At 38.7% G+C, this 25629-nt stretch overlaps 1 protein-coding gene across 5 annotated transcripts in view; it reads right to left on the reverse strand.

The window, feature by feature from the left end:
- Positions 1–1021: 1021 nt before the first annotated feature.
- LOC148854437 (Leucine-rich repeat (LRR) family protein) overlaps positions 1022–25629 on the reverse strand; it is a 38907-nt gene continuing 14299 nt past the window's right edge. Inside the window, exons 8-11 of one of the 5 annotated variants that reach the window (XR_016113195.1) lie at positions 22422–22527; positions 10828–10914; positions 10583–10700; positions 1022–1378 (exon numbers count right to left, since the gene is read on the reverse strand). Coding sequence is in view for 3 of the 5 variants with exons in the window: in XM_088985798.1 (XP_088841924.1) it covers positions 22255–22527 (273 nt within the window). In the remaining 2 variants the exon portion in view is untranslated. Of the gene's footprint in view, positions 1379–10582; positions 10716–10827; positions 10915–22233; positions 22528–25629 lie in introns of those variants that run through there. The other 4 variants (XR_016113194.1, XM_088985799.1, XM_088985800.1 and 1 more) reach the window with 4 other exon arrangements.

Consider the following 25629-nt stretch of genomic DNA (forward strand, 5'->3'; position numbering starts at 1 on the left):
TAGAAAATTAGCCAAAAGTCAGCTTTTGGCAGCAACGAACTACAGTTCATGTCCCTGTTGGCAGCAACGAGCTGCAACTCCAGGAAATATCAAATTCAGCATTGCTCCAAGCCATACCTTCCCGATTTCTAAAGCGTAGCTTTGAGCACTGTTTATTTATTTTTTTTATGAAAAAATGATTTCAAACAAATAGACGTTTACACACTCACTCTTACAGCTTGTCTGAAATGATATATTGCAATCAACACACAGGACATAAACCATTTGTAATTTACATCTGCATGCGCATTAACCCACTACAAAAAGTTAATATTCAAAATTAAATAATTTTGCATTACGCCTCCCAGCCCAAAAAATGTTACGAATTTGAATATTGCCTATGGGATATAGTCATATGCTAGGCTTAGATCTCACATCTACATAACTTTCTCCAGAAATTAGGGTTACTTGCTTTCCAGTATTAATTGCTTAGAAGTTGTAAACAAAATGCAAATCCGATAGAACTTTTTTTTTTTTGCTATTTTCACTTTTCAGTAAACGTCCATTAGTTCCCCAACCTGCACAAGCAGCAGTCATACACCCAGCGACATGTCCCGCTTTCATCCTCTAGTCTCTGTTGCTTGGACAAATATAAACCAAAGGTCCACATACACTGACAAACACCAACGTTTGTTGGTATACTCATCGTAGATTGGGAAATGGATCACATGGCTACTACAGTGGCTCTGCTATCCACTTCTGGTCTACAATCTAGATTAGCCCCATTAGCATCATTTCTTGATATGACAAAAATAGGATAGGATAGCTACTTAGGCAATTAGGCTACAGAACGATCTGAAGTGACGCATTTGGAAAACCTAAGTAGCCAATTCTAGAGAAGCCTAACTGTCCGAAGTGACCAAAAAAATCCTAACAGCAAAACTTTTCTTCCTTTTTTTTTTTCTTATTTTCGTTTTTTTTTTTACTTTGATTGCTAAGAGGATAATATATTAATATTATGATTCCCATGTATAATGCAGAGTTGCAAAAAATGAAGCAGTTGTCACTTAAATTATTTGCTTTACAAAAAAAGGTTATGTTTATAGATACAACCCAACAGCCTAAAATTGCATTTTTCTGAAGTGTGAAGGATGCACTCCGGGAGATTCATGCCATTTCTCATATACATACCTGTGAACAACAGGCAAATCAAATAACAACCATATACATTGACAACTGTGTGAATAAAGTCGTTCTATTCAGAATAAAAATAAAAAATAAAAATAAAAACACATGGAGTCTGAATAATGCAGCTAGTCCCCTGATAGGGAAGCCTGAGAAAAGCTGCCAAAGGACCAACATCATGCCTCACGTTCAAACAGCCTTATCCATCACCTTCCTGTCAAAAGAAAGGAAAGGACAAATTGAACAAACTTCAATGAGAATTTATTGAAGATGATTTAAATCATACCATGCATTTGCTACACATGCTAAAATGTCCAGTGCCACTTCAATGAGAATTTATTAGATCCATGTACTAACATGAAAAGAATGCAGCATCTCAGAAGATCACAAGTCCAATATGGTCAGCTTCACAGATTCAATATTGCACTTCCTAACCAGCAATATGGAGTTGAAGTTGACAAACAAGAAAGCAAAAAAGCAAGTGCTACAGATTTATACTTTGAGAAAGAAGACTAATTTCTGTGATCTCTCAAATCAGGAGTGCTTGAACTAGCAATATTTTGTACCATATCACGTTTTCACATATTGCATTTGTTTGAAGGACACTTTGTGCAAAGTCTACTTAAATATTCAATAAACTAGTAGTCTTAAATATAATTAGTATTTGATGAGGAAGAAAGGTTGATAAAGACCTGGACTTTCCCACATTATCATTGATGCACCTCCTCACTTACCATGTAATAGCATCAACTAATCAATCAATGGATGCACAGGCTGAGCCTTCTTTTAATCAGTAAAACAGTCAAAGAGACAATTGCAAAATTAAATGAAAAAGAGAGATATACCCTCTTCATCTTTGTTTAAAGATAGGTGAGGGAAACACAGTGACAACCACTGACAGCAAAAGGTGAATCTTGACATAACAGACTTTCAAGAGCAGATCGATTGGCCATATCTAAGCACTGGATATGTGGATATTTCTCCTGATTGTTAACTTCGATTTTATTTAGTCATGCTATCATTGCTCTGGAGGTATCCTATCAACCAAAAGGTCTGAATTGGTAAGAATAGTCACCTTGATTTGTGGCATCAGCACTGAATTAAGTGTTCAGACTGATATATCCAGCATATCATGGCATGGGGACACTACCATAAATCATTATTAGATTACATAATTAAACTAGGAATATTTGTGAAAATATAAAATAAGAAAAACTCAGAATATGAGCATATCAGCATGGAACCCTGTCTAATAGTTCAAATTGTGTATGTTTTTGTATTGACTCCACTTGGAGCATATCAGCATGCTCAAGTATTGTACAAAGTACCAACATGAGGTTCAAGTGTCAAAAAAGCTAGGCCAACTAATTTTGAGGTATCCTAATTATACATCCCTCAAACAGCAGTGGCAACACAAGGCACATGTTCCAAGGAAAAATGAAAGACTAACTTGGTTTCAACTAGACAGACTCAAGATTATGGTGGGTTAATTATCTCTGTCTGTATTTTAAGATGGAAGCCACTTTAAAGCAATATATATCTGATATAATATGGTCTGAATATAGGTCCTGCCATGTATGCATGTTTCTATAGGATCTGATCCATAATCTGGCCTAGATGTGCAAATGGGACTGAATCTGGATTCACCCTTGAAGAGTGAACCAAGATCACCAAAATCCATAAGCATATTCCCCATTTGGATGTGAGCCTAGATTTCTTTGGATCCACTCCAGATTTTTCATGCTCTCGTCTCTCATCTACAACTTATGAAACGCATGTGTTTATACATCTGTTAACCTTTTATGGCATAAGCACCAACTTGCCTTGTAGGCCAAGATGCATAAGCATCACCCAGCTACTTTAGCTTCACAATTTAGCCCTAGTGAACTATTTTAAAATGGAAGTTCACCCTAGAATTTCCACCTTGCGCTTTAGCTTCGCATTTGCCCACATCAATACATATTTCCCATAATGTTCTTCACCTTATTAAGTCTTCTTGTAATACAACTGTTCATTTTGTCATCCATATTCTTCTATCAATAGATTTGGTTTATTCTTGTCTAGAATACCTTAACAAGTTAAGACTAATAATTCGGAGTTTTAGCAGGATAGTGACAAACACTTGGAAGAAAAAAAAAATCTTGGATGAAATCTCCAACTTCCAGTTCAGGGATATGCAGTAAGGTTTTTGAAATATAATAACTCCCTCAACCATCCGTTCCAACCTAAAGCACCAGTGACTCCTGATAGGATATCTGATTTGGATATTCAGGAAATGTCATAGGAAGATCAGTTTTCAGAAGTATGGGATAAGGTTTTTTAACAATTTTTTTATTATATATTGAAGCCTATAGTGGTTGTTATTAGATTCTCTCTATTTGTGTGTATTCTACATTTTCTTCCTTCTGCCTGTCTGCTATTATATGGTGGCTGCATGCGGACCATTATAAATTGAGCTTTTCTCTTTGTAGGAAAATGTTTTCCATACAGTTCCTCCTAGTGCAGTGGAAAACTACAGAAAATTTGTTGAATCTTATTAGGCTCAATATGAGGTATTCTTGCCAATATATTCTCTACATATATTTTCTATTTATTGGAAAAGTAACTTTTTTTCTACATGTTTTTTCTTCAAAAAAATATATTGGCTATAGAAGATGAAAAGAAAGAGAAGAAAATTCACACACATACACAAAGCATTCATTCAACTATAGGAATATTGGGATGGAAGGTAATCTCAGAATGATAGTAGACTGGTTTCAAATTGATAGCTAAAGCACATGTCATTACAGATTCATAATAAGGGAGGTGAAGCAATTGGCTATGCAAGTAAGAATGGCATATATCTGAGTGCAGATATCAACAAGTAGCTTTGCTGATGCATTGAGTTGACAAGGAGTGCAGAGAAAGAAATTTTTTTTGGTAACTTCTCTTTCTGTGATTGTTTCTAAATATGTAAATGAAGAAACATATAATTCATCAAAAAAAAAACATATAATGAGTTAGGTAGTGGGGCTGGTTCAAATGTTCTTTTTAGGGGTTCTGGGAACACATTTGACAAGTGTTCCTTTGAGGATAGTTTCAGTTGTTGAAAGCATTGTTCCACAAACAATTGGTTGGTTCACAAGATGAATAGCATGTGTTTTTGGGAATTATATGCTTAATGACTTTGTAAGATGGGTCTGTTCTCATACATCTAAAATTGGTATTTCTTTTATTTGTATGCTATATATATATATATATATATATATATATATATATATATATATATATATATATCTTTCATATATTAGTTGGTTCATTCCAGCAAAGACCAGGATTCGAATCCCGCTATCACAACTTTTATTATTCTTCTTCCTTATAGTTTGTAGAGAACACTGATGTGGGCCCCACAGCTATGGTCCCACTGTGTTCGTAGGGTAGAATGTATTCTAGTCATCCTAGGGTTATCTGGTGATCAGTCGGTTATTTCAATTTTATTTTGTTCTATTTGTTCTGTAAATACTAAGGGCAGATATGTCCTTTTCATGTAATGAGCATAACCTATAAATACTAAATAGAAGTGGCGGCGGCAGAACATTCAGAGCAAGGTTAGGGTTCAAGGCTGATAGCAGTCTTGAACTTCTACTTGGTATCAGAGCAAGGTTAGGGTTTCTCATGTGAGTCTAGTCCAATCGACCACATGAGAACCATCTAGGGCTGGAAGCTGAGAAAGTAGAGTTCGTTGACTGATTCTTGGAGATCGCCAGAGGGTTTAGCAGCTGTTGAAGACTTGCCACGGTTGCAAAGTGTTGGTGATTAGGAAGAAACAGAGAAGGCTAGGGTTCGGGTAACCTTGGAAGGCAGCGAACAACATTCTCTTGTAAGTTATTTTATTTTCTAAGAGGAGTACCATCAGAGAAGATAGGTTGGACCTATCTAGAAAGGGCGGCCGAACCATTCTAGGGTTTTCTTCTTTCTATTCTCTAGGGCTTGGTATTGATCTTGCGGAAAACCCTACTAATCTTGCTACAAACCCTACTACTGGGCCAAGCCTTGTGATCTACCTGTGAAGCTCTTCTTAAGTTTTTTTTCTCAGCATTGATCACTTTTAGGGTTTCATATTAACCCTACTACAAGTCTTATCTATACGGTACTGCTTGGAATGTGCGACTGAGAATTTTTTTTAAGGACTGATTATAACCCTAATTCTGGTTCAGCATATCAGAGCTTTTAAGGGGTGAAAACTGTACGGACTGTTGCTGTTGTGTTTGCTAATTGGTTTCCGATCAGACTTATACTGGTTTCATGCACATATATCGTGAATACAGATTAGTTCTATACTATTTTTTGATTGTGATTGATAGTCCAAGTGCTGTTCTTCGACTGTAGTAACCCTAATTTTTGAGACTACTGGTTCTTAAAAGAAATGGAGTTTAAAAATCAGGCAGAAGGCAATTTTGGGAACAACAGTTCTGGTAGTGTTTATGAGATAGGTTTTCAGATTACAACCCTAAGATTTGATGGATCAAACTATTTGGAATGGGCCCAATCATCCATGATGACTATTGGGAGAAGGGGTAAATTAGGGTATCTCTTGGGAGATATGAAAGAACCTTCCAAGGGAGACCCCATGTATACCAAGTGGGTCCAAGAAAACTACTTGGTTATGACATGGCTGTGTAATTCTATGCAGCCTCATATCAGCCGAAATTACCTATGGGCAAAGACACCCAAGGAGATATGGGATGTTATGAAAGAAACTTATTCCCAACCCCTTAATGTTGCCAGAGCTTATGAATTGAAATGTGAAGTGAACACTCTTAAACAATGAGAGAAATCGGTTTTGGTCTACTTCTCTACCTTGAAGTCCTTGTGGCATGAGATTGATCACTTAGAGACTCTTGAGTGGGAGAGTCCCAAAGATGCACAAACCCATAGAAAGCAAGTCGAGAAAAACAGGGTGTTTGAGTTTCTGGCAGGTTTGAATTCAGAGTATGATATTGTGCGGCAACAGATATTGACCAGAGATAGTGTGACTCTCTCCCAAGCATACTCCTTAGTGCATAGTGAAGAGACCAGGAGGAAAGTCATGATGCAACCTCAGCCTCTTACACCAGCCCTTGTAGCTGTTAAACCCAAATCAGGAGGTGATTCAGAAAGGGACAGGAAGAAGGAAGATAAAAGAGATGTAGTATGTGAGCATTGTATGAAACCCAAACACACAAAAGAAACATGTTGGAAACTGCATCCTCATTTGGTCCCGACAAAGTTGAGAAGCAAGAAGGGTAATGCTCATGTGGCCGTGAACACTGATTCAACATCCTTGTCTAGCACAAGAGGCACACCTTTAGAGACCTTAGCTGCAGTTCGGGCTGCTTTAATACAGTTGGAAAAGGAAGTTCGGAACTCAGCTCAGCCACCGCAGTCACCATCAGCCCCTGCCACATCTGCTTTCGCACATTCAAGTACTCGAGCCTCAGCTCTAGGTACTACTGAACCCTGTTGGGTAATAGATTCAGGTGCATCCGACCATATGACTAGCTTGCCTTCACTGTTTACCACTTATCATTTGTCTTCTGGTAGGGATAAAGTATCTATTGCTGATGGTTCTCTTGTCCCCATTTCTGGCAAGGGTGACATCAAGCTATCGATTACTATCTCCTTGTCCTCTGTCTTGCATGTTCCTAAGCTTGATACTAACCTTCTTTCAGTCAGTAGTATTACCAAACATATGAACTACTTAGTAACTTTCTTCCCTGACCGATGTGTTTTTCAAGACTTGGAGACGAAGAAGGTGATTGGGATTGGCCATGAGACGAATGGGATCTATCTGCTCGGGGAGAGTTATCGTCAGGAAGAGTCAGTGAATAAGAAGTCACTTGTTTCTCAGATTGTGAGTCCGGTTATGCTTTGGCATAACCGATTGGGTCATTTGTCTTTCCGGTCCTTAAAGAATTTGTTTCCTACTTTGTTTGAGTCTGTTGAGTTGTCCCAGTTGAAATGTGAAAGTTGTGAGTTTGCTAAGCATTGTAGAAAATCTTATTCATTGAGTAATAAAAGGAGTAATAGTTCTTTTGATATCGTGCATACTGATGTTTGGGGGCCATATCACATCCCTTCTATGGGCGGGTACAGATATTTTTTGTTATTTGTTGATGACCATACTCGGTTTTCTTAGGTTTATCTTATGCGTTCACGAGATGAGGTTCCCGCCCTGACCCAAAACTTCCACCAAATGATCCTAACCCAGTTTGATGCCAAGATCAAAGTTTTTAGATCTGATAATGCAAATGAATACTTTGCTAAGCCATTGGCATCTTACCTTCTTAATCATGGGGTTATCCACCAGAGCACTTTCCCTCATACACCTCAACAGAATGGGGTTGCAAAAAGGAAGAATAGGCACATCTTGGAGGTGGCTAGAAGTATTATGTTTACCTCCAATGTCCCTATCCGCTTCTGGGGTGATGCTATCCTCACGGCGGTATATCTTATCAATAGGGTTCCTTCTCGGGTTCTTGATATGAAATCTCATTTTTCCCATCTATACCCAAATGATGAGTTGTTTACTGTTCCCCTTAAAACATTTGGTTGTACCTGTTTTGTTCAGCTTCTCGGACCCCATCACTCCAAGTTCGAACCAAGGGCCTCCAAATGCATCTTTCTTGGTTATGCACAAACTCAAAAGGGTTATTGCTGCTATGATCCTGTCTCAGGGAAGAAGTTTGTCTCTATGGATGTCACTTTCTTTGAGGAGACACCCTATTATTCTCGAGTTTCTCCTCAGGGGGAGAGCAATGAGAGTGGGGATTTGGGTCCTTTTCTTCAGAGGGAGCGCAGTGAGGGTAGGGTTAATACTTTTGGGGTTGTTTCCTTACCTATTCCATTGGGTGACGAGGGCTGCAATAGTGAGGGTGGTTAGAGGGATTAGGAGTTGAGAGTATCACATGCAATGCAGGCAGGTTGATCCCAGTCATCAGCAGTCTAGGCCAGCTCCAACCTCTTATCCGGCTCCAAGTCCAGGTATTATAGTCCCAGGGCCCACAGAGTCCTTTAACTGTTGCCACTTCACCTCATGCAGACGACCTTGACCTTCCCATTGCCGTCCGTAAAGGGAAACGACATTGCGCCACATCTACAGCCCACTGCATTTCCCAGTTTTTATCCTATGATCGCCTATCTCCCTCCTACAGGTCCTATCTTACTTCCGTTGCCAATGTCCCTATTCCAAGAACAGTGCAAGAAGCCCTATCAATCCCGGAGTGGAAAGGTGCAATGCAAATTGAAATGGATGCCCTGTTGAAAAATAATATCTGGGAGCTAGTTGATCTGCCCAAATGAAAGAAACCAGTTGGATGCAGATGGGTATTTACTGAGAAGCACAATGTGGATGGCTCCATTGAGAGGTACAAAGCTCGACTAGTTGCAAAAGGGTTCACCCAGACTTATGGTATAGATTACTTAGAGACCTTTGCCTCGGTAGCCAAGATGACCACCATTCGAGTTCTATTATCTTTTGCAGCAAGCCACACTTGGCCTTTGTACCAAATGGACGTTAAAAATGCTTTTCTGAATGGAGACCTGCAGGAAGAGGTTTACATGTGGTTGTCTCCTGGATTCTATGATACAGAGACAGGTAAGAAGGTCTACCGGCTCAATAAGGCATTGTATGGTTTGAAGCAGTCACCTAGAGGTTGGTTTGATTGTGGGAAGTTTGGTTATGTACAGGCCTAGTCAGATCATACATTGTTCATCAAGAGGGTGGAGTCCTCTTTGACACTACTTGCAGTATATGTTGATGATATTGTGATGACAAGAAATGATAGCCATGAGATTGAGTCCCTTAAACAAGGGATCTTTGTCTCTCAGAGGAAATATGTTCTAGATCTGTTGGCGGAAACTAGAAAGTTAGGTGTCAAGCCTGCGGATACAACCATTGAACAGAACCACAGGATTAGTGCAGAGAGTGGGGAGTCTCTTGAAGACAAAGTTATGTTCCAGCGATTGGTGGGAAAACTCCTATATCTCTACCTCACTTGGCCAGATATCAGTTATGCAGTTAGTGTTGTCAGTCAGTACATGCATTCTCCTAGAACCACGCATCTTCTTGCAGCAGAAAGAATATTAGCATACTTGAAGAGATGCCCGGGTAGAGGTATACTGTTCAAGAACAATGACCACATGAAGGTGGAGGTCTATACGAATGCCGATTGGGATGGAAGTGTTGATGACAGAAGGTCTACCTCTGGATATTGTGCCCTTGTGGGAAGTAACCTCGTCTCTTGGAGGAGTAAAAAACAGAGTGTTGTCTCTCGATCTAGTGCTGAAGCTGAATATAGGTCAATGGCTAACAGAGTGGCTAAAATTCTATGGCTGAGATCACTACTTGAGGAGTTGGGTATTGAGTATGAGAAGCCCTTGATGTTGTATTGTGATAATCAAGCGACTGTTAATATAGCACACAATCCGGTGCAGCATGACAGAACTAAACATATTGAAGTTAATCGACATTTTGTACGAGAGAGGGTCTCATCACAAGAAGTGTGTCTCCCATACATCACATCCAACATGCAGCTAGCAGATAGCCTCACCAAAGTTGTACCAAGGAAGAAGCTAGAGGCGGATCTATCCAAGTTGGGAATGATAAACATTTATTCCCAACTTGAGGGGGAGTGTAGAGAACACTGATGTGGGCCCCACAGCTATGGTCCCACTGTGTTCGTAGGGTAGAATGTGTTCTAGTCATCCTAGGGTTATCTGGTGGTCAGTTGGTTATTTCAGTTGTTATTTATTTCAGTTTTATTTTGTTCTATTTGTTATGTAAATACTAAGGGCAGATCTGTCCTTTCCATGTAATGAGCATAACCTATAAATACTAAATAGAAATGATGGCGGCAGAACATTCAGATTCGGTCCCTCCTTTCAACCCTTTGTGTTCTACAGTTCTCTCTTCTCTTTCTCTTCTCTTCTGTACATTTTCCTTCTATTTTCGAACCTGAAATCTATTAGGGTTCAAGGCTGATAGCAGTCTTGAACTTCTACTTAGTTCACTGTCCCATTTACTCGGTATTACTTGCCCGTGCTGAACATGGGCATCCCTCGCTAGTACATGTATTACATAACAAACAATTGAAATAAAAAAAATGATGACAACTTATGTTTCCTCTAACTAATAAAACTTGTCACATGTGTCAAACAAGTGAAAATGGAGCACTCGCGATATATACTTGTATAAGTAATTGGGAACATGGAAAAATTGACCATAGCAAATACTAAAACTTGAAAATCAACCCAGTATCAAGATATTCCTAGTCCTGACCACCCCTGGCCTTCATTAAGACCAAGTCAGGCTTTCAATATCCAATAGAAGGACTACCATCACTTATAAAATACATTCCTGCTTTGAAAATTGAAACCCCTCTGTAGGTGTAGAACTTACAGAGAATATTAGAGCATTTCTTTCACAAATCAACACCCTCATCAAGGCCCTTTGAACTGATCATCACATTTGAATCAATCTGCTTATCAAACTTCTTTTTTCTCCGTGCTTCAAACTCCTGGAAACCTTCCATCTTCACAAGAGTCAATGCAAGATATTTATCATGAGAAATATGTAAGACCCTGATAATAGTGCTAAAGACTCGAGAGATGTTTCAAGCAATTCAACAGGGAAATGCCACTTGCCTGTTGGAACTGGTCCATTGAAATGGGATTATCATGTAGAGAGAGATTCTGCAAAGCTTTGCAATCCTTCAATAAATTGTGAGGTATCTATCCAAAGAGACACTGAACTATTAAATTACAGCTTACGGTAGCAACATAATATGGTATATATGGAAAACATTGTTTTTACCAAAAAAATATGGAAGACATGTTCATCCACAAAAGCATAAGGTATGGAATAATACATTAAAAGTATAGATAACTTAACTATGAAACTTTGCAGCAATTTGTGTAACATGGAAACTCAAGACATAATCACTTATTTGACAAATCATAATTTTTAATGATTTGAACCATATTAATATCATCATCCATGCCTTATCCCAACTAATGGGGTCGGGTACATGAATCCTGTTTCACCAATCCATTCTATTTAAAGCCATATCCACTGTTAAATTATTAGTGCTTAAATCATTTCTTACTACTTCTACCCATGTCCTTTTTGGTCTGCCCCAAGCTCTTTTAGCCCCTTCAATGTGCAACAAATCACTTCTTACTAGCACAGTTGGTGGTCTTCTATGCACATGCCCAAACAACCTTAGTCTATTCTCTCCCATTTTATCACCTATTGGAGCTACTCCTAGGTTCCTACAGATAACTCCGTTCCTAAGCTTGTCCTTTGTAGTTTTTGCACTCATCCATCTTAGAATTCGCATTTCTGCCATATTCATTTTCTGGACATGTTTCTTGTCTGCCCAACACTTTGCTCCATACAACATAGCTAGCCTCACAATTGTTTTATAGAATTTTCCTTTTAGCCAAAGCGGTATTTGCCCATTACATAAAAATCTAGATGCACCCCTCCATTTTTCCCATCCTGATCTAATTCTTTGGGTAACATCCTCCTCTCTCCCATAGTCCCTTGTTATGAATTACTGAACCAAGGTACTGGAAATGGTCAAATTGAGTTATCTCTTGGTCTCCAATTCTAAGTGTACCTTTATTTAGACTCCTATTATTACTAAATTTACAAGTCATATACTCTGTTTTAGTCCTATTTATTTTAAAACCTCTTGTTTCTAAGGAATATTTGAAATATATTAATATATTGCTTGAAAAAATCAAAGGTCAAACAGAAAAAGATAATGAATAAGGGTGCAAGGAATATAAGACTTAAAAGGGTAAAGAGAAACGTTTTTGACCAATCTGCAGATATGATGATTAGTTCAAGATATTCCTATCTGAGAAATTCCTTGGGTCATGTAGCATTTCCCTGAACTAGCCTTCCCACCAGAAGAGGGGACACTAGAGGATCATCATCACCAACATCCACATTTACCCCAACTATATTGAACCACCTATATGAAAACCATACAACCTCCCAGTCTACCCGCATTTTTTCCCTTGTCCTTTTAGACCCTTCAATTTGCACCAACTTGATTGTTTTACAAGTAACGTAAAAAATTTTACAAGTCTTCATCACATATAACTATATTCTTTTAACTTGATTGTTGCTTCATTCTATTTATTCTTTGAATGCATCCATTAATTTCACCCTTCATAGTCACATCACTCATATATCTAAATTCCTCAACTCAGCAATCCTCATATTGTCTATTAATTGTCTAATATCAGTCTTTACGAAGCAAGATTAGTCTTACAGGTCAATAGTTCCTTATGAATTTCATATTTAGCTTATTTAGAATCAGTGTTTTAAAAGGTGTGGGAGGCATATGCCTAGAGGCACGCCTCCAGGCGAGGTGCCCCCAAGACAACCTAAGGCATATCCCAGAGGCATTGATATCTCTGAGGCGTACACCTCAGGTGCAAGAGGCATGCACCTCAAATTCCTTTTTCTTGAGGTATCTTAGAGGCATACACCTCATGTGCCTCACACACACCTCATACAAAAATATAGGAAAAAAAGAAAGGAAAAAGAAAAGAAAGGAAAGGAAAAAATGGAAGGAAAAGAAAAGAAAAGAAAAGAAAAGAAAAGAAAAGAAAAGAAAAGGGAACAGAAGGGAAGGAAAGAGAAGGGGAAAGAAAGTTTGAGCCCCCAGGCCCCCAACCCCTTTTCAATGCAGCCCAAGGAGGATCCCTTTTTTCTTTGACAAGACCCCATCCCCATCCCCATCCCCCCTTTCAGCTAGTATTATGCATATTTGCTCTTCTTAATATAAAAGATTTCTATTAAAAATAAAGAACAAAGAGATCCTCCTTCCCCTCTTCCTTTCTCCTCATCCCCCTCCTCTTAAGGAGGCTTACACCTCTTACGGTCTGAACTACTCCTCACGCCTCCAAGTAGTGGAATGCCTCATGTCACGCCTCCGCATTTTAAAACATTGATTAGAATGTGAGGACTGCAGAGCAGTTCAGAAGCATTCTCCTCTATCCACCCTCCCCCCCCCCCCCCTCTTTATCATGGATAAGACAAATAACACAAATAGTTGTAAATTGGGTGTTCTAGCATCAGTCTTAGTCTTAACTGATGTTACATCCCCAGGCAATGTATTAATGTTTTTACAATGGTGTTTCATGTGGCAAGATTATCGGCGAGATGGCAATTTGCATTGTAGAGTCGGATACCCATCCTAGGGGCAGTGAAGCTGAATTTTGAATGGCTGCTCCTTGGGAAACTTGGAACCATCCGACGAAGGAGGAGATCCTTCAGATGGCTCAAAGGGAGATCTGAGAGACCATGGTATTTCGGACATTTACGCAGAGAAAGAAGAAAGAACTCTGACATCCAGGGTAAGAATGGACTTAAATGGGTCTAGATGTCAGCAAATCCTTTTCTTTTTTTGGATAGTTTAGCTAGATAAGGAGCAGAGGGCTAAGTTGTACAGAGTACAGTAACCTCCATAGAGTTTCTTACTTTTTCTTATGTACCACTTTTTGGTCTGCCTTCAATTATGAGAATCTCTGATTTGACCTTGTCCCACCCTCTTGGGTAGGCTTGAAAAAAGTTTCTTTTGTCAATCTAAAAAACAAATGCAATGGGTATGCACTGTCTTTTGGAGCATGTATTGGAAATTAAATTTTTAGAATACCACTCTGTTCACAGCTCATGAAACTACTTTACTGACAAATTATATTACTTAATAAAGAAAGAAAAACACAATATATATAAGGAGGGGAACTGAAGAGAGAGAGAGAGAGAGAGAGAGAGAGAGAAAGAGAGAGTTCTTTAACAGAACAATTCAACAGTTATCAACTTTTTCAGTAGTTCCTGGGGAAACGACAGTTCAAGTGCTTGCTGAATCATAGAGATGTGAGCACCTTCCAGTCTAGTCAAATTTTAAAAGTGTTAGTGACTCTTAAAACCAGCATGGCATGCATAACATACAAGGATGGATGATAATCAAATCAAAGTGAGCAAGTAGAGAAGCACAATGAAATAAAGCAAATCCTTAATGTTTCTATTCATGGTTCAAACTTCAAAGTATCAAAATAAATTGCAAAAGCAGACAGTGGGAAGAAAAAAGTATTTACTTGGACCAAATTGCCCTTGGTTTAAAAGCCCGCCATTCTTCTCACTTTTCCTCATCCCTCTCTTCTCACTATTTCCTACACCTTTCTCCCCCAATCTCCAATCTATCTCTCCCATAAGCAAACTTACTTCATGCCTCTATTGGCATCTCAATCTAAAAGAACGAAAGCAAAAGGGAAGTCTGTGCCATTTTTCCATGCCTTTGTTGGTTCTTAGCTCGCCTCTGTATGCTCAAAGGACCATTTTCTTTGAAATAACATGTTCCGATGTTGAGGGCGTTCTCTCTTTCTATTTGTGCGCTTGTTGGTTCTAACCTCTTAATGGAATATAAATCCCATACCACCTTGTATTGACAGAGGTCCCATCTAACATGAATCCATTGGTAAAGACAAAGTATTCATTGCTGATGGATTCCTTGTTCCTAATTCTGGCAAAGGAGACAGTAAGTTGTCTGATGCAATTTCCCTATCCTCTGTCTTGCATGTTCCTAAGCTTAATACTAACTTGCTCTCAGTTAGTAGTATTACAAAAAAATAGAATTGCTAAATAACTTTTTTTCCTGATCAATGTATTTTTCAGGATCTGGAACAAGGTGATTGGGATTGGCCGTGAGACAAATGGAATCTACCTACTTGGAGGAAGTGCTCATAAGGAGGATAGTGAAACTAAGAAATCCTTTGTTTCTCAGTCTGTTGATCAGGTGATGCTTTGGCATAATAGGATGGGCCATTTATCTTTTCAGGCTTTGAAAAGTTTGTTTCCTAGTATATTTGAATCTGTTCAGGAGACAAGTTTGAAATGTGAAAGTTGTGAGCTTGCAAAACATTGTAGGACTACCTATCCATTAAGTAATAACAGAAGCAATATTCCTTTTGAAATTGTGCATACTGATGTTTGGGGACCCATCATACCACTGCCATGGGGGGATACAGATATTTCCTATTATTTGTTAATGATTATACTCGGTTCTCTTGGGTTTATCTTATGCGTTCTCGAGATGAGGTTCTAGCATTAATCCGGATCTTTCGTCAAATGATTTTAAACCAATTTGGGGTCAAAATTAAAATTTTTAGATCCGACAATGCAAAAGAATATTTTTCAAACCCATTAGCCTCCTACATGCTTGATCATGGGATATCCATCAGAGTACCTGCCCACATACACCACAGCAGAATGGGGTTGCTGAAAGAAAGAATAGACACATATTGGAGGTAGCCAGAGGTATTATGTTTACCTCAAATGAGCCTGTACGTTTCTGGGGGGATGTCATTCTTACAGTAGTTTATCTTATCAATCGAATTCCCTCACGAGTTCTTGACATGAAAACCCCATTCAACCTTTTATACCCTGATAAAGAATTGTTACCATTCCCCTCAAAACCTTTGGGCGCACTTGCTTCGTTCAAATCCTTGGCCCTCATCGTTCCAAATTTGATCCTAAGGCCTCCAAATGCATTTTCCTTGGTTATGCCCAAACTCAAAAGGGATATTGGTGTTATGAACCGACTTCTGGAAAAAGATTTGTCTCAATGGATGTCACCTTCTTTGAGGATAAACCATATTATCCAAGGGTTTCTCCTCAAGGGGAGAATAGTGAAGCCGGGAGTAGCTCATCGGAAGTTCCTTTTCCAATCTCATTAAGTGAAGAAGGAGGTAATGGGGAAGGATGTCAAAGGTGCAAGGATGTGAGAGTCTATCACAGATGATGGAAACAGGTTGATTTTGGACATCAACAGTGCAAGCCAGTTCCAGTCCCCTCTGCAGATCCAGATCCCGGTACCACAGTAGCCCCAGTTCCTTCTACAGATTCAGATCCATGTACCACAGTAGCCCCAGTTCCTTCTACAGATCCAGATCCAGGTACCACAAATACTACAGATGAGAGACATCCAACCATGGAGCCTTCACCTTCATTCAATGACCTTGATCTCCCCATAGCAGTTCATAAAGGCAAACGTCGTTGCACCACAACACTACATTTCTCAGTTCCTATCCTATGATCATTTGTCTCCCTCCTACAAGTCGTTTCTCGCATCCATTGCTGAAATTTCCATTCCCAAAACAATACAGGAAGCATTGAAAGTACCAGAGTGGAAAGATGTGATAAAAGTAGAAATGGATGCCCTCATCAGAAACAATAACTGGGAGATAGTTGATCAACCTAAAGGAAAGAAACCGGTTGGATGCAGATGGGTATTCACTATGAAACATAATGTTGATGGTTCTGTTGAAAGGTATAAGGCTCGATTAGTTGCAAAAGGATTTACTCAAACATATGGTATTGACTACTTAGAAACTTTTGTGCCAGTAGCAAAGATGACCACTATCAGAGTACTATTATCTCTTGCAGCTAGTTACTCTTGGCCATTGAATCAGATGGATGTTAAAAACGCTTTTCTCAATGGAGACTTGCAGGAAGAAGTTTACATGCAGTTGCCTCCGGGATTTTATGGTACGGAGACAAGAAAGGTTTGTTGGTTAAACAAAGCTCTATATGGACTAAAAAAGTCCCCTAGAGCATGGCTTGACAGATTTAGACGAACCCTTGATAGGTTTGGATATGTGCAGGCTCAGTCAAACCACACCTTGTTTATCAAGAGAGTGGGTTCCTCCATAACCTTGTTTGTCGTGTATGTGGACAACATTGCAGTAACCGGGAGTGATACTAGTGAGATTGAGTCTCTTAAGCAACTCCTTCATCAAGAGTTTGAGGTAAAAAATCCGGGGGAACTACGATACTTCTTGGGCATTGAGATAGCTAGATCCAAGTATGGAATTTTTGTTTCTCAATGAAAGTATGTTCTTGATCTACTAGAAGAAACAGGAAAGTTGGGAGTTAAGCCTGCCAACACACCTATTGAACAGAACCACAGGATTAGTGCAGAGGGTGGAGAGCCTATTGAAGATAAAGCTATGTTTCAACAGTTAGTTGGAAAACTTCTCTATCTTTGCCTCACATGACCTGGCATCAATTATGCAGTCAGTGTAAGTTAGTTAGTATATGCACTCTCCTAGAACTACTCATCTCCTTGTGGTTGAAAGGATATTAGCATATTTGAAGAGGTCCCTAGGCAAAGGCATTTTGTTCAAGAAAAATGACCACATGAAGATAGAAGTCTACACAGATGCTGATTGGGCCGGTTGTGTTGATGACCGAAGATCTACCTCTGGATATTGTGCCTTTGTAGGAGGTAATCTGGTCTCTTGGAAGAGTAAGAAACAAAGTGTTGTTTCTCGTTCAAGTGCTGAAGTTGAATATAGGTCCATGGCAAATGGTGTGGCTGAGATTCTATAATTGAGATCATTACTTGAGGAATTGGGTATTGTTTATTAATGTTGTACTGTGATAATTAGGCTGCCATCAATATAGCCCATAATTCAGTACAGCACGACAAAACTAAGCATATCAAAGTGGATCGGCATTTTATCAGAGAAAGGGTTACATCTCAAGAAGTATGCCTTCCCTACATCACCTCTGACATGCATCTTGCAGACCTACTCATCTAGGCTTTTCAAGAAAGAAGTTAGAAGAAGATCTATGCAAGTTGGGAATGACAAATATCTACTACCCAACTTGAGGGGGAGTGTAGGAAATTGTGGACCCCACATTAAGTGTATTTGTGTGACACCCAGAGATGTACTTAGATTTAAACTGACTAGGATCAGCTTTCCTAGTAGGATTAGTTTTATTCTTTCTTATCTAGGATTAGTTTTATTTTAATCTTATCTTTTATTGCCATGTAAACATTAAAGTTCTTTTATAATTAGGAAACTATGTATATAAATTAAGGAGTGAGATGGTTGTTTTAAACACACCAACCACTCTCTTCTTTCTAATACCTCTCCACGAGTTCTCCCTCTTCATCTCTCTTCTTTTTCTTCTCATCTTCACTCTTCCTTTCTTTATTTTCTGTTCAAAACCTAAGAGATATTTGTAGTCTTGTTCGACTACTTTGTTCAACTGCATTATTTACATTTCAGTAGTTAATCTGTCGTTGAGGTTCCGATAGCAGTTCTCCAACTTCTTGAATCTCAAGTTGATTATTCTTGTAGCGTCCTTTTCTAAGCTTCTTACTTGTAGCTGATCCTTCTCTCAGCTACTTGCTTGTAGCTGGTCCTTAGTCTCTAGCTAAAATTTCGGCACACACATTTCGTACAACTGCCATTTTACATTTCAATTATTTACATTTTAGCTGCCTTTACTTTTATGTAGTTACATTGAGTTTATTGTTCATTCTTTCATTTAACTGCAACTCCACAACTCCACTAACAATCCTCAGCAGTTACTTTACCTTATTGTTTCATTTATTTCAGCTGCCATTTACTTTTTTTTATCAATAACATAATCATATTCATTAAATAAAGTAGAAAGGTATACAACAAAGAAGGGAGAGAGAAACTCTCTTAACTCTCCTGAGAGATGTACAAATTACAAACATGCCCAAAATAAGAGAGTTTCTTCCCACCCCTTTTTTTTCCAAAGAATTAGCATCACTTTTCACCCATTGTAGAATAACCTCCATTCCTTTTTGCAGGCCTTCTCTTCTCATGAATATATTCCCACCATCCCCCATCCCCTTCCTTTTGCAACCATCTAATCACCAACTTTGAGTCTTCCTCAATTCAAAGCTTGTGAATATTCAAGTCCTTCGCTTTCTAAATTCCTTCCATGACAGCCAGTACTTTAGCTGCCATTTACTTTCAACAGTTACATTTTATTATTGTTCTATCTTTATTTAACTGCTGACCCCTGAGCCATTGTGATTATATTGTTTATTTGTTTGAAGCTGCAGCTCATACTTTAGCAATGAGTTGATCACCTTGATCATTCATTTGTCTCCACTACTGAATAATCTAAGCCTCTATTCTGCTGCAATTTGTATTAAAGGCTTAACTTCAGATTTTGGGGAAGGTTTCTAACTTGAACTATTCAAAGTTTTAGGCTATACCCAATTCACCCCCCCCCCTCTTGGGTAAGGCCATTGATCCCAACATTTGCAATTCCCTGAACCGAAATGAAACCAATACCACTGGTTAACCAATTGACTTGTTTCGGTTTTTGACCTATATTAATAGCCGAACAGAGGATAAGAGAGGTAGGAGAAGAGAAGAGAGAGATTTGGAGTCTACTACAGTGCTGGCAGCGCCAACTTATATTAATATATATAGGGCAACCATAATTAGAAGGGAAAGGACCCTTATGCCCCTATTTAAGTTATAGCATAAAAAACAAAAGAAAAAAAACTGCTTTAATTTGTCCAAACGGACCCTAACTCAGTAGAATATAAACATAATAAATAAAGTTAACATTCCAACACTCCCCCTCAAGTTGGGACATGGATGTCAATCATGCCCAACTTGTCACACAAATTATTATGCCGCACGTGTTGAAGGCCCTTGGTAAAGATGTCTGCAAGTTGTTCCTCTGAATTAACATAAGGAGTGCACACTTCTCCGCTCACAAGTTTTTCTCTAATAAAATGCTTGTCCACTTCAATATGTTTTATTCTATCATGGAGGACTGGGTTAACAGCAATGTTGATAGCACCCTTGTTGTCACAGTAGAGTGACATAGGTTTGTTAACTGCAAAACCCAACTCTCCTAACAAATTTTTTATCCACATCATTTCAGTAATTCCATGAGACATGGCTCTGTATGCCTCAGCACTGAATCTAGCCACCACACTTTGCTTCTTACTTCTCCAGGTGACTAGGTTTCCTCCCACAAAGGTACAATACCCATTGGTAGATTTTCTATCATCGATTGCCCCTACCCAATCAGCATTTGTATACACCTCCGCTTTCAAATGCCCATGTTTCTTGAAATGCAAACCAACTCCTGGGAACTTCTTGAGGTATCTAAGGATTCTTTCTGCAGCTTCAAAGTGAGTTGTCTTAGGATTACGCATGAACTGACTAAGAACACCCATTGCATAGGCAATATCAGGTCTGGTCATAGACAAATATAAGAGTCTCCCTATAAGTCTCTGGAACTTCTTTACATTTTTCAAACACTCCCCCTAACTGTCTCCTAGCTGATGGTTAGGTTCAATGGGTGAATCAACTGGTTTCACTCCCAACTTGCATGTATCCTCTAATAGGTCTAGTACATATTTTCTTTGGGAAATAAAGATGCCCCTTTTTGAGCGAGCAACTTCAATTCCAAGAAAATAACGTAAGGGGCCTAGATCTTTCACCTCAAATTGAGTGGCTAGGAATTTCTTCAGCTTCTGTATTTCAGTCTTCTAGTCTCCTGTGATTACTATGTCATCAACATAGACAATTAAAGCTGCAATTTTCCCTTCACCTTTTTTCACAAATAAAGTATTGATCTGACTGACATTGTTCGAATCCCTTTTGTTGCACTGCTAAATGAAACCTACTAAACCAGGCCCGAGGTGATTACTTCAATCCATATAAAGATTTTTTTTTAACTTGCACACCTTCTGCTCACTACCTTTGGCACAAAAACCTGGAGGTTGAATCATGTTAACCTCTTCCTCTAGGTCACCATTCAAGAATGCATTCTTGATATCCAACTGATGAAGTTCAATCAAAGTTAACTGCCAGTGAGATGAGGATTCTGATTGAATTCATCTTGGCTATTGGAGCAAAGGTCTCTATAGAGTCTACTCCATACACTTGTATAAACCCTTTGGCCACCAATCTAGCTTTGTATCTTTCTACTGAACCATCAGTTCTATGCTTTACTATGAATACCCACTTGCAACCCACTGGTTCCTTCCGTTCAGGAAGATTCACTAACTCCCAGGTGCCATTTTTGTGTAAGGCATTAATTTATTCCTCCATTGCATCTGTCCATTCAAGTTTGGATAAAGCTTCTGCCACATTCTTAGGAACAGAGACACTGTCAATAAAGGAAAGGAAGGCACGGTATGAAGGTGAAATATGATCATAGGACACAAAGTGAGAGATAGGATGATTAGTAGTATAAGACCTAACACCCTTTCTCTTAGCAATAGGAACATCAAGATCATTAACAACAAGAGGATCAATGTTAAGAGATTCAATCATATCAATGGGAACAAGTGTACCTGGCTGATGAGGCAGATCTACCTCTGGAGAGTCTGATGATATTGGTTGCATAGTTTCAGGTTCCACGGCTCTTAAACTCTACTGGCTCTTATGGCGGCAAAGAAAGACCCGAAATGGAGAAGGGCCAAGAAGAGGAGGTAGTTGAACTTGAGTGTGTTTCTCCTCAACCCTACTCTCCCCCTGAGGAGAAACCGAGAAGAAGGGTTGACTCTCAAAGAATGATACATCCATGGAGACATAGTACTTGTGTGAATTAGGATCATAGCAGCGGTAACCTTTTGAGATAATGGATAACTAAGAAAAACACAAGGAGTGACACAGGGATCAAGTTTACTGCAAGTAAGATACAAGTCATGAACAACGCAACGACACCCAAAGACATGCATTGGAATACGGGACAACGGAGCTGTAGGAAACAAGAGTTGATGTGGGGCCTTATACTCTAGTAATCGAGATGGCATACGGTTGATATATGCAGCACACGTAACAACATCCATCCAAAAACGTTTCGGAACATTCATATGAAGTAATAAACCACGAGCTACCTCAAGAAGATGACGGTTTTTCCTTTCAGCAACACCGTTTTGTTGAGGTGTCCTGGCACAAGAGCTTCAATGAAGGGATCCACACGAAGCAAAGAACTCTGTGAGATCACTATGGAAGTACTCTTTTGCATTGTCCGACTGGAAAATGTGAATTTCAATTTGAAATTGAGTGAAAACCATTCGTTGAAAGTTTTTCACAATCTTTGGCACTTCATCTCTAGATCGCATTGGATACACTCAAATATATCTAGAGTAGTCATCGATCAAAGTAATGAAATATTTATATCCAATCTCAGTAGGTAGAGAAATAGGTCCCCAAACATCATAATAGACAATATGAAAAGGAAACTCAGATATTTTATTTCTTAAAGGAAAAGGAATTTCTACAATGTTTGCTCAATTGGCATGTATGGCATTGCAATTTACTAACTAACAAAGAATTAAACAACTCAGGAAACATAAGTTTTAAAGACTCAAACAAAAGGTGACCAAGACGATTATGCCACAAGTAGGCATGACTCTCACTAGAAGAACTTAAAGACTCTGTAGCCACAAGACCAGCTTTATTCTCCAACACGTAGAGGCCATCCACCATGCTTCCTCTACCAATCATCTTCCCCGATGTCAAATCCTGAAATACACACGAAGAAAAAAAAAAGTCACTGAACAATTCAAGGAATGAGTAATACTGCTAATGGAAAGTAAATTGATAGGTAATTTAAGAACATGCAACACATTAGAGAGGGTAAGACTAAGAGGAAGGGAGATGGTTCCTTGACCGGCTATGGTGGAATAAGACCCATCAGCCAGTCTCACCTTATCTCTCCCAAATAGGAGGTTACATGCCTGAATAAATTTGACTTACCAGTCATGTGGTTTGAGGCTCTAAAGTCAATTATCTAAGGGGAATCAGATGTATGAGATGACACATGGAATGCAGTGGCAATGTCACCTAATGTAGACATAAAGGAGGTAGAAGGAGTAGGGCCAAAATCCATCTGGCAAAGTGTCCTACCATATAATTCCAAGTGATCACGAAAGGAGTTGATGATCTTTTCCTTGGGGTCAGAACCAGAGTGTCACTCTTGGGGTACCATGGGACTTGTCTCTTGAGATGCCACATTTGTTAAGTTATATATCTTCTGACTCCGTTGGGTTGGCTTCTTACTCGGATTAGACTTCTTACTCAATTCCTGAGTCCATTTCAGCTTGTCATGAAGATCCCAACATGTCTCTAGTGTGCCTGGACTTTTGAAAGTGAGTGCACCAAAGTTTGTCTTTGTCATCCACTCTCTTCTGTGAATCTCCCTTTTTAAAAGAACCTCCAACATTTGAACTTGTACCCACTCAGACAGCTAGTGCAATCGGTTCCCCTTCTATACAATTCATCACACTTCTTCTGCTCTCTTCAGACTAAACTAGGGCATAAACTTCTTGGACTGAAGGTAGGTTCTTACTTCCTAAGATTTGTACCCTCATGGATTCATATGCAGGATTCAGCCCCAAAAGAAAGGAAAATATCCGTTGCTGGGAAACAAGTGATTTGTAGGCCTTTGCATCCTCATCACACTTCCAATTCACATTTTTAAAATAATCCAGTTCCTTCCAAATTGATGTCAAGTCTGAATAGTACACCGAGAGACTCCTCTCCCCTTGCTTGCAAGTGGAGGATTATGCTTGTAATTAATATATCTTTGCATAGTGTCTCTGTTTTGAATAGGTAGACTTTGCTTGTTCCCATACTTCACAAGCTATTTCAATCCACATAAAGGTTTTCCTTACTTGTGGCAGCATGGAAACCAAGAGTCATGGCATCACCATGCTATATTCTTGGTCCCATCTGTTATGTTCAGCACTACCAATCTTTGGTTCCTTGATTTTACCATTACCCAATTTTTCCTCTAGCAGTAATATAAAGTTTAATTCCCCTACATCATTCAAGATGGTTCAGTCGATTACAACCATGGGAAAACTCATATCCATCCCCTCACTCATTCCATTTTGACCTCCTGAAATTCCTGAAGTTGCAGAATTCTCAGAGAACATAATTCAAACACCTTTCAGACCTTACACACATCTTATGATCCCTCCTATCACCAAACAAACAGTCCTAGAAACACCAAGGATGAAGCCCACATGCACACACTACAATCTGGACACAATCTGACCACAAACTAGCCTAGATTGTCCGAAAAAGGCAAGATTTTAGGGTGATCTCAGAGCTGATCTGACTTAGCAGTCATACTCCACCAACTTCCAGACACCCCAAACACATCAACTGCTAGGAGGGGTCGTAAACCAGTATGGTTACACCACAAGGGTTAAAAGATCAGGTCATCCACGACCTATAGATCTGAATTCTCAGACATGGGATCACACAATCCATAAAAAAAAGAGGTTCGAACCTCACAGCTTCTCAGAAAGCATTCAGCGGTCTGGAGTCATATAGTTTCTTCTTGGTACACAACCAAGGAAAAGGAAAAAAACACTAAAAAAAATCTATACCAGTCGTAGGTCTAAACTTTTTTTATCTCAGTTGAAGAAGACAGCAGGTTGAAGCTTGTTCAATCTGCTCACAGGCCTAGCAGAACAGCTCTGATACCATATTAACAGCCGAACAGAGGAGAAGAGAGGTAGGAGAAGAGGAGAGAGATTTGGAGTATGCTACAGTGCCGCTACAGTGTTGGCGGCGCCAGCTTATATTAATATATATAGGGCGACCATAATTAGAAGGGAAAGGACCCTTATGCCCCTACTTAAGTTACAGCATAAAAAACAAAAAAAAAATGCTTTAATTTGTCCAAACGGACCCTAACTCAGCAGAATAAAACATAATAAATAAAGTTAACATTCCAACAACCTATTCGATTTTTTTATATTTATAATGTATATATTATAAATATATATACATAATGCATATAAATATATAATATAGAATTATAGATAATATATGATATATATTAAAATATATAATATACATAAAAATATATATACTAGTCAGTTCGGCTAACTGTTGATTTTTTCTAGGTTAACCGAAAACTGAACCGGTCCTTCGGTTTTCAAAAATACTGAACCGATCAGTTCGGTTTTCCAGTTTTTTAGTTTTTATGAGCACCCCTAGATTTAATCATAAAGTTGTGAAAACAAACACATACATATCCAAAGAATGGAAAGGAAAACTACTCAGTTTAACCGATGTCTAAATTTCAAATCCTAGATGTTCAACTCCCTTCAGTTCTTAAACACTTCTTGCTATTTAAGTCACGTGCTTTTGAAGACACATATGCTCTAGGCCTATCAATGATACACAAAAATCCAAGGCCCTCCGACATCCGATCCGATTATCTTGGATTCGGATGTTACAATCAACATTTGATTAATAATCGAATTCGGATTTGGATTTGACCCCATCCGATCCTATTAAAATTTGAATCTGATTACATTACAATATTTATTTATTTAATATATAATTTTTATATATTATATTTAAAATTATAAAATATATTTTATATAATATATTAAATATGAATTTATATATATAATAAATTCAGTATGTTATACTTATATTAATCTATTATATATAAAAGTTGAAAAGTAATTAAATCTTTTATTTTTGGTATTTTAAGAAATTAAAGCGGAGTTGAATTAAATCCGAATCTGGTCCAAGTCCGTTAGGATTTGAATTCAAATCCAATCGAATCAGATTCGAATCCGATTTTGCTGAATCCAATCC

This window comes from Nelumbo lutea, chromosome 4, assembly GCF_056320005.1.
Source record: "Nelumbo lutea isolate HS-2025 chromosome 4, American lotus-T2T, whole genome shotgun sequence".
Taxonomy (NCBI): domain Eukaryota; kingdom Viridiplantae; phylum Streptophyta; class Magnoliopsida; order Proteales; family Nelumbonaceae; genus Nelumbo; species Nelumbo lutea.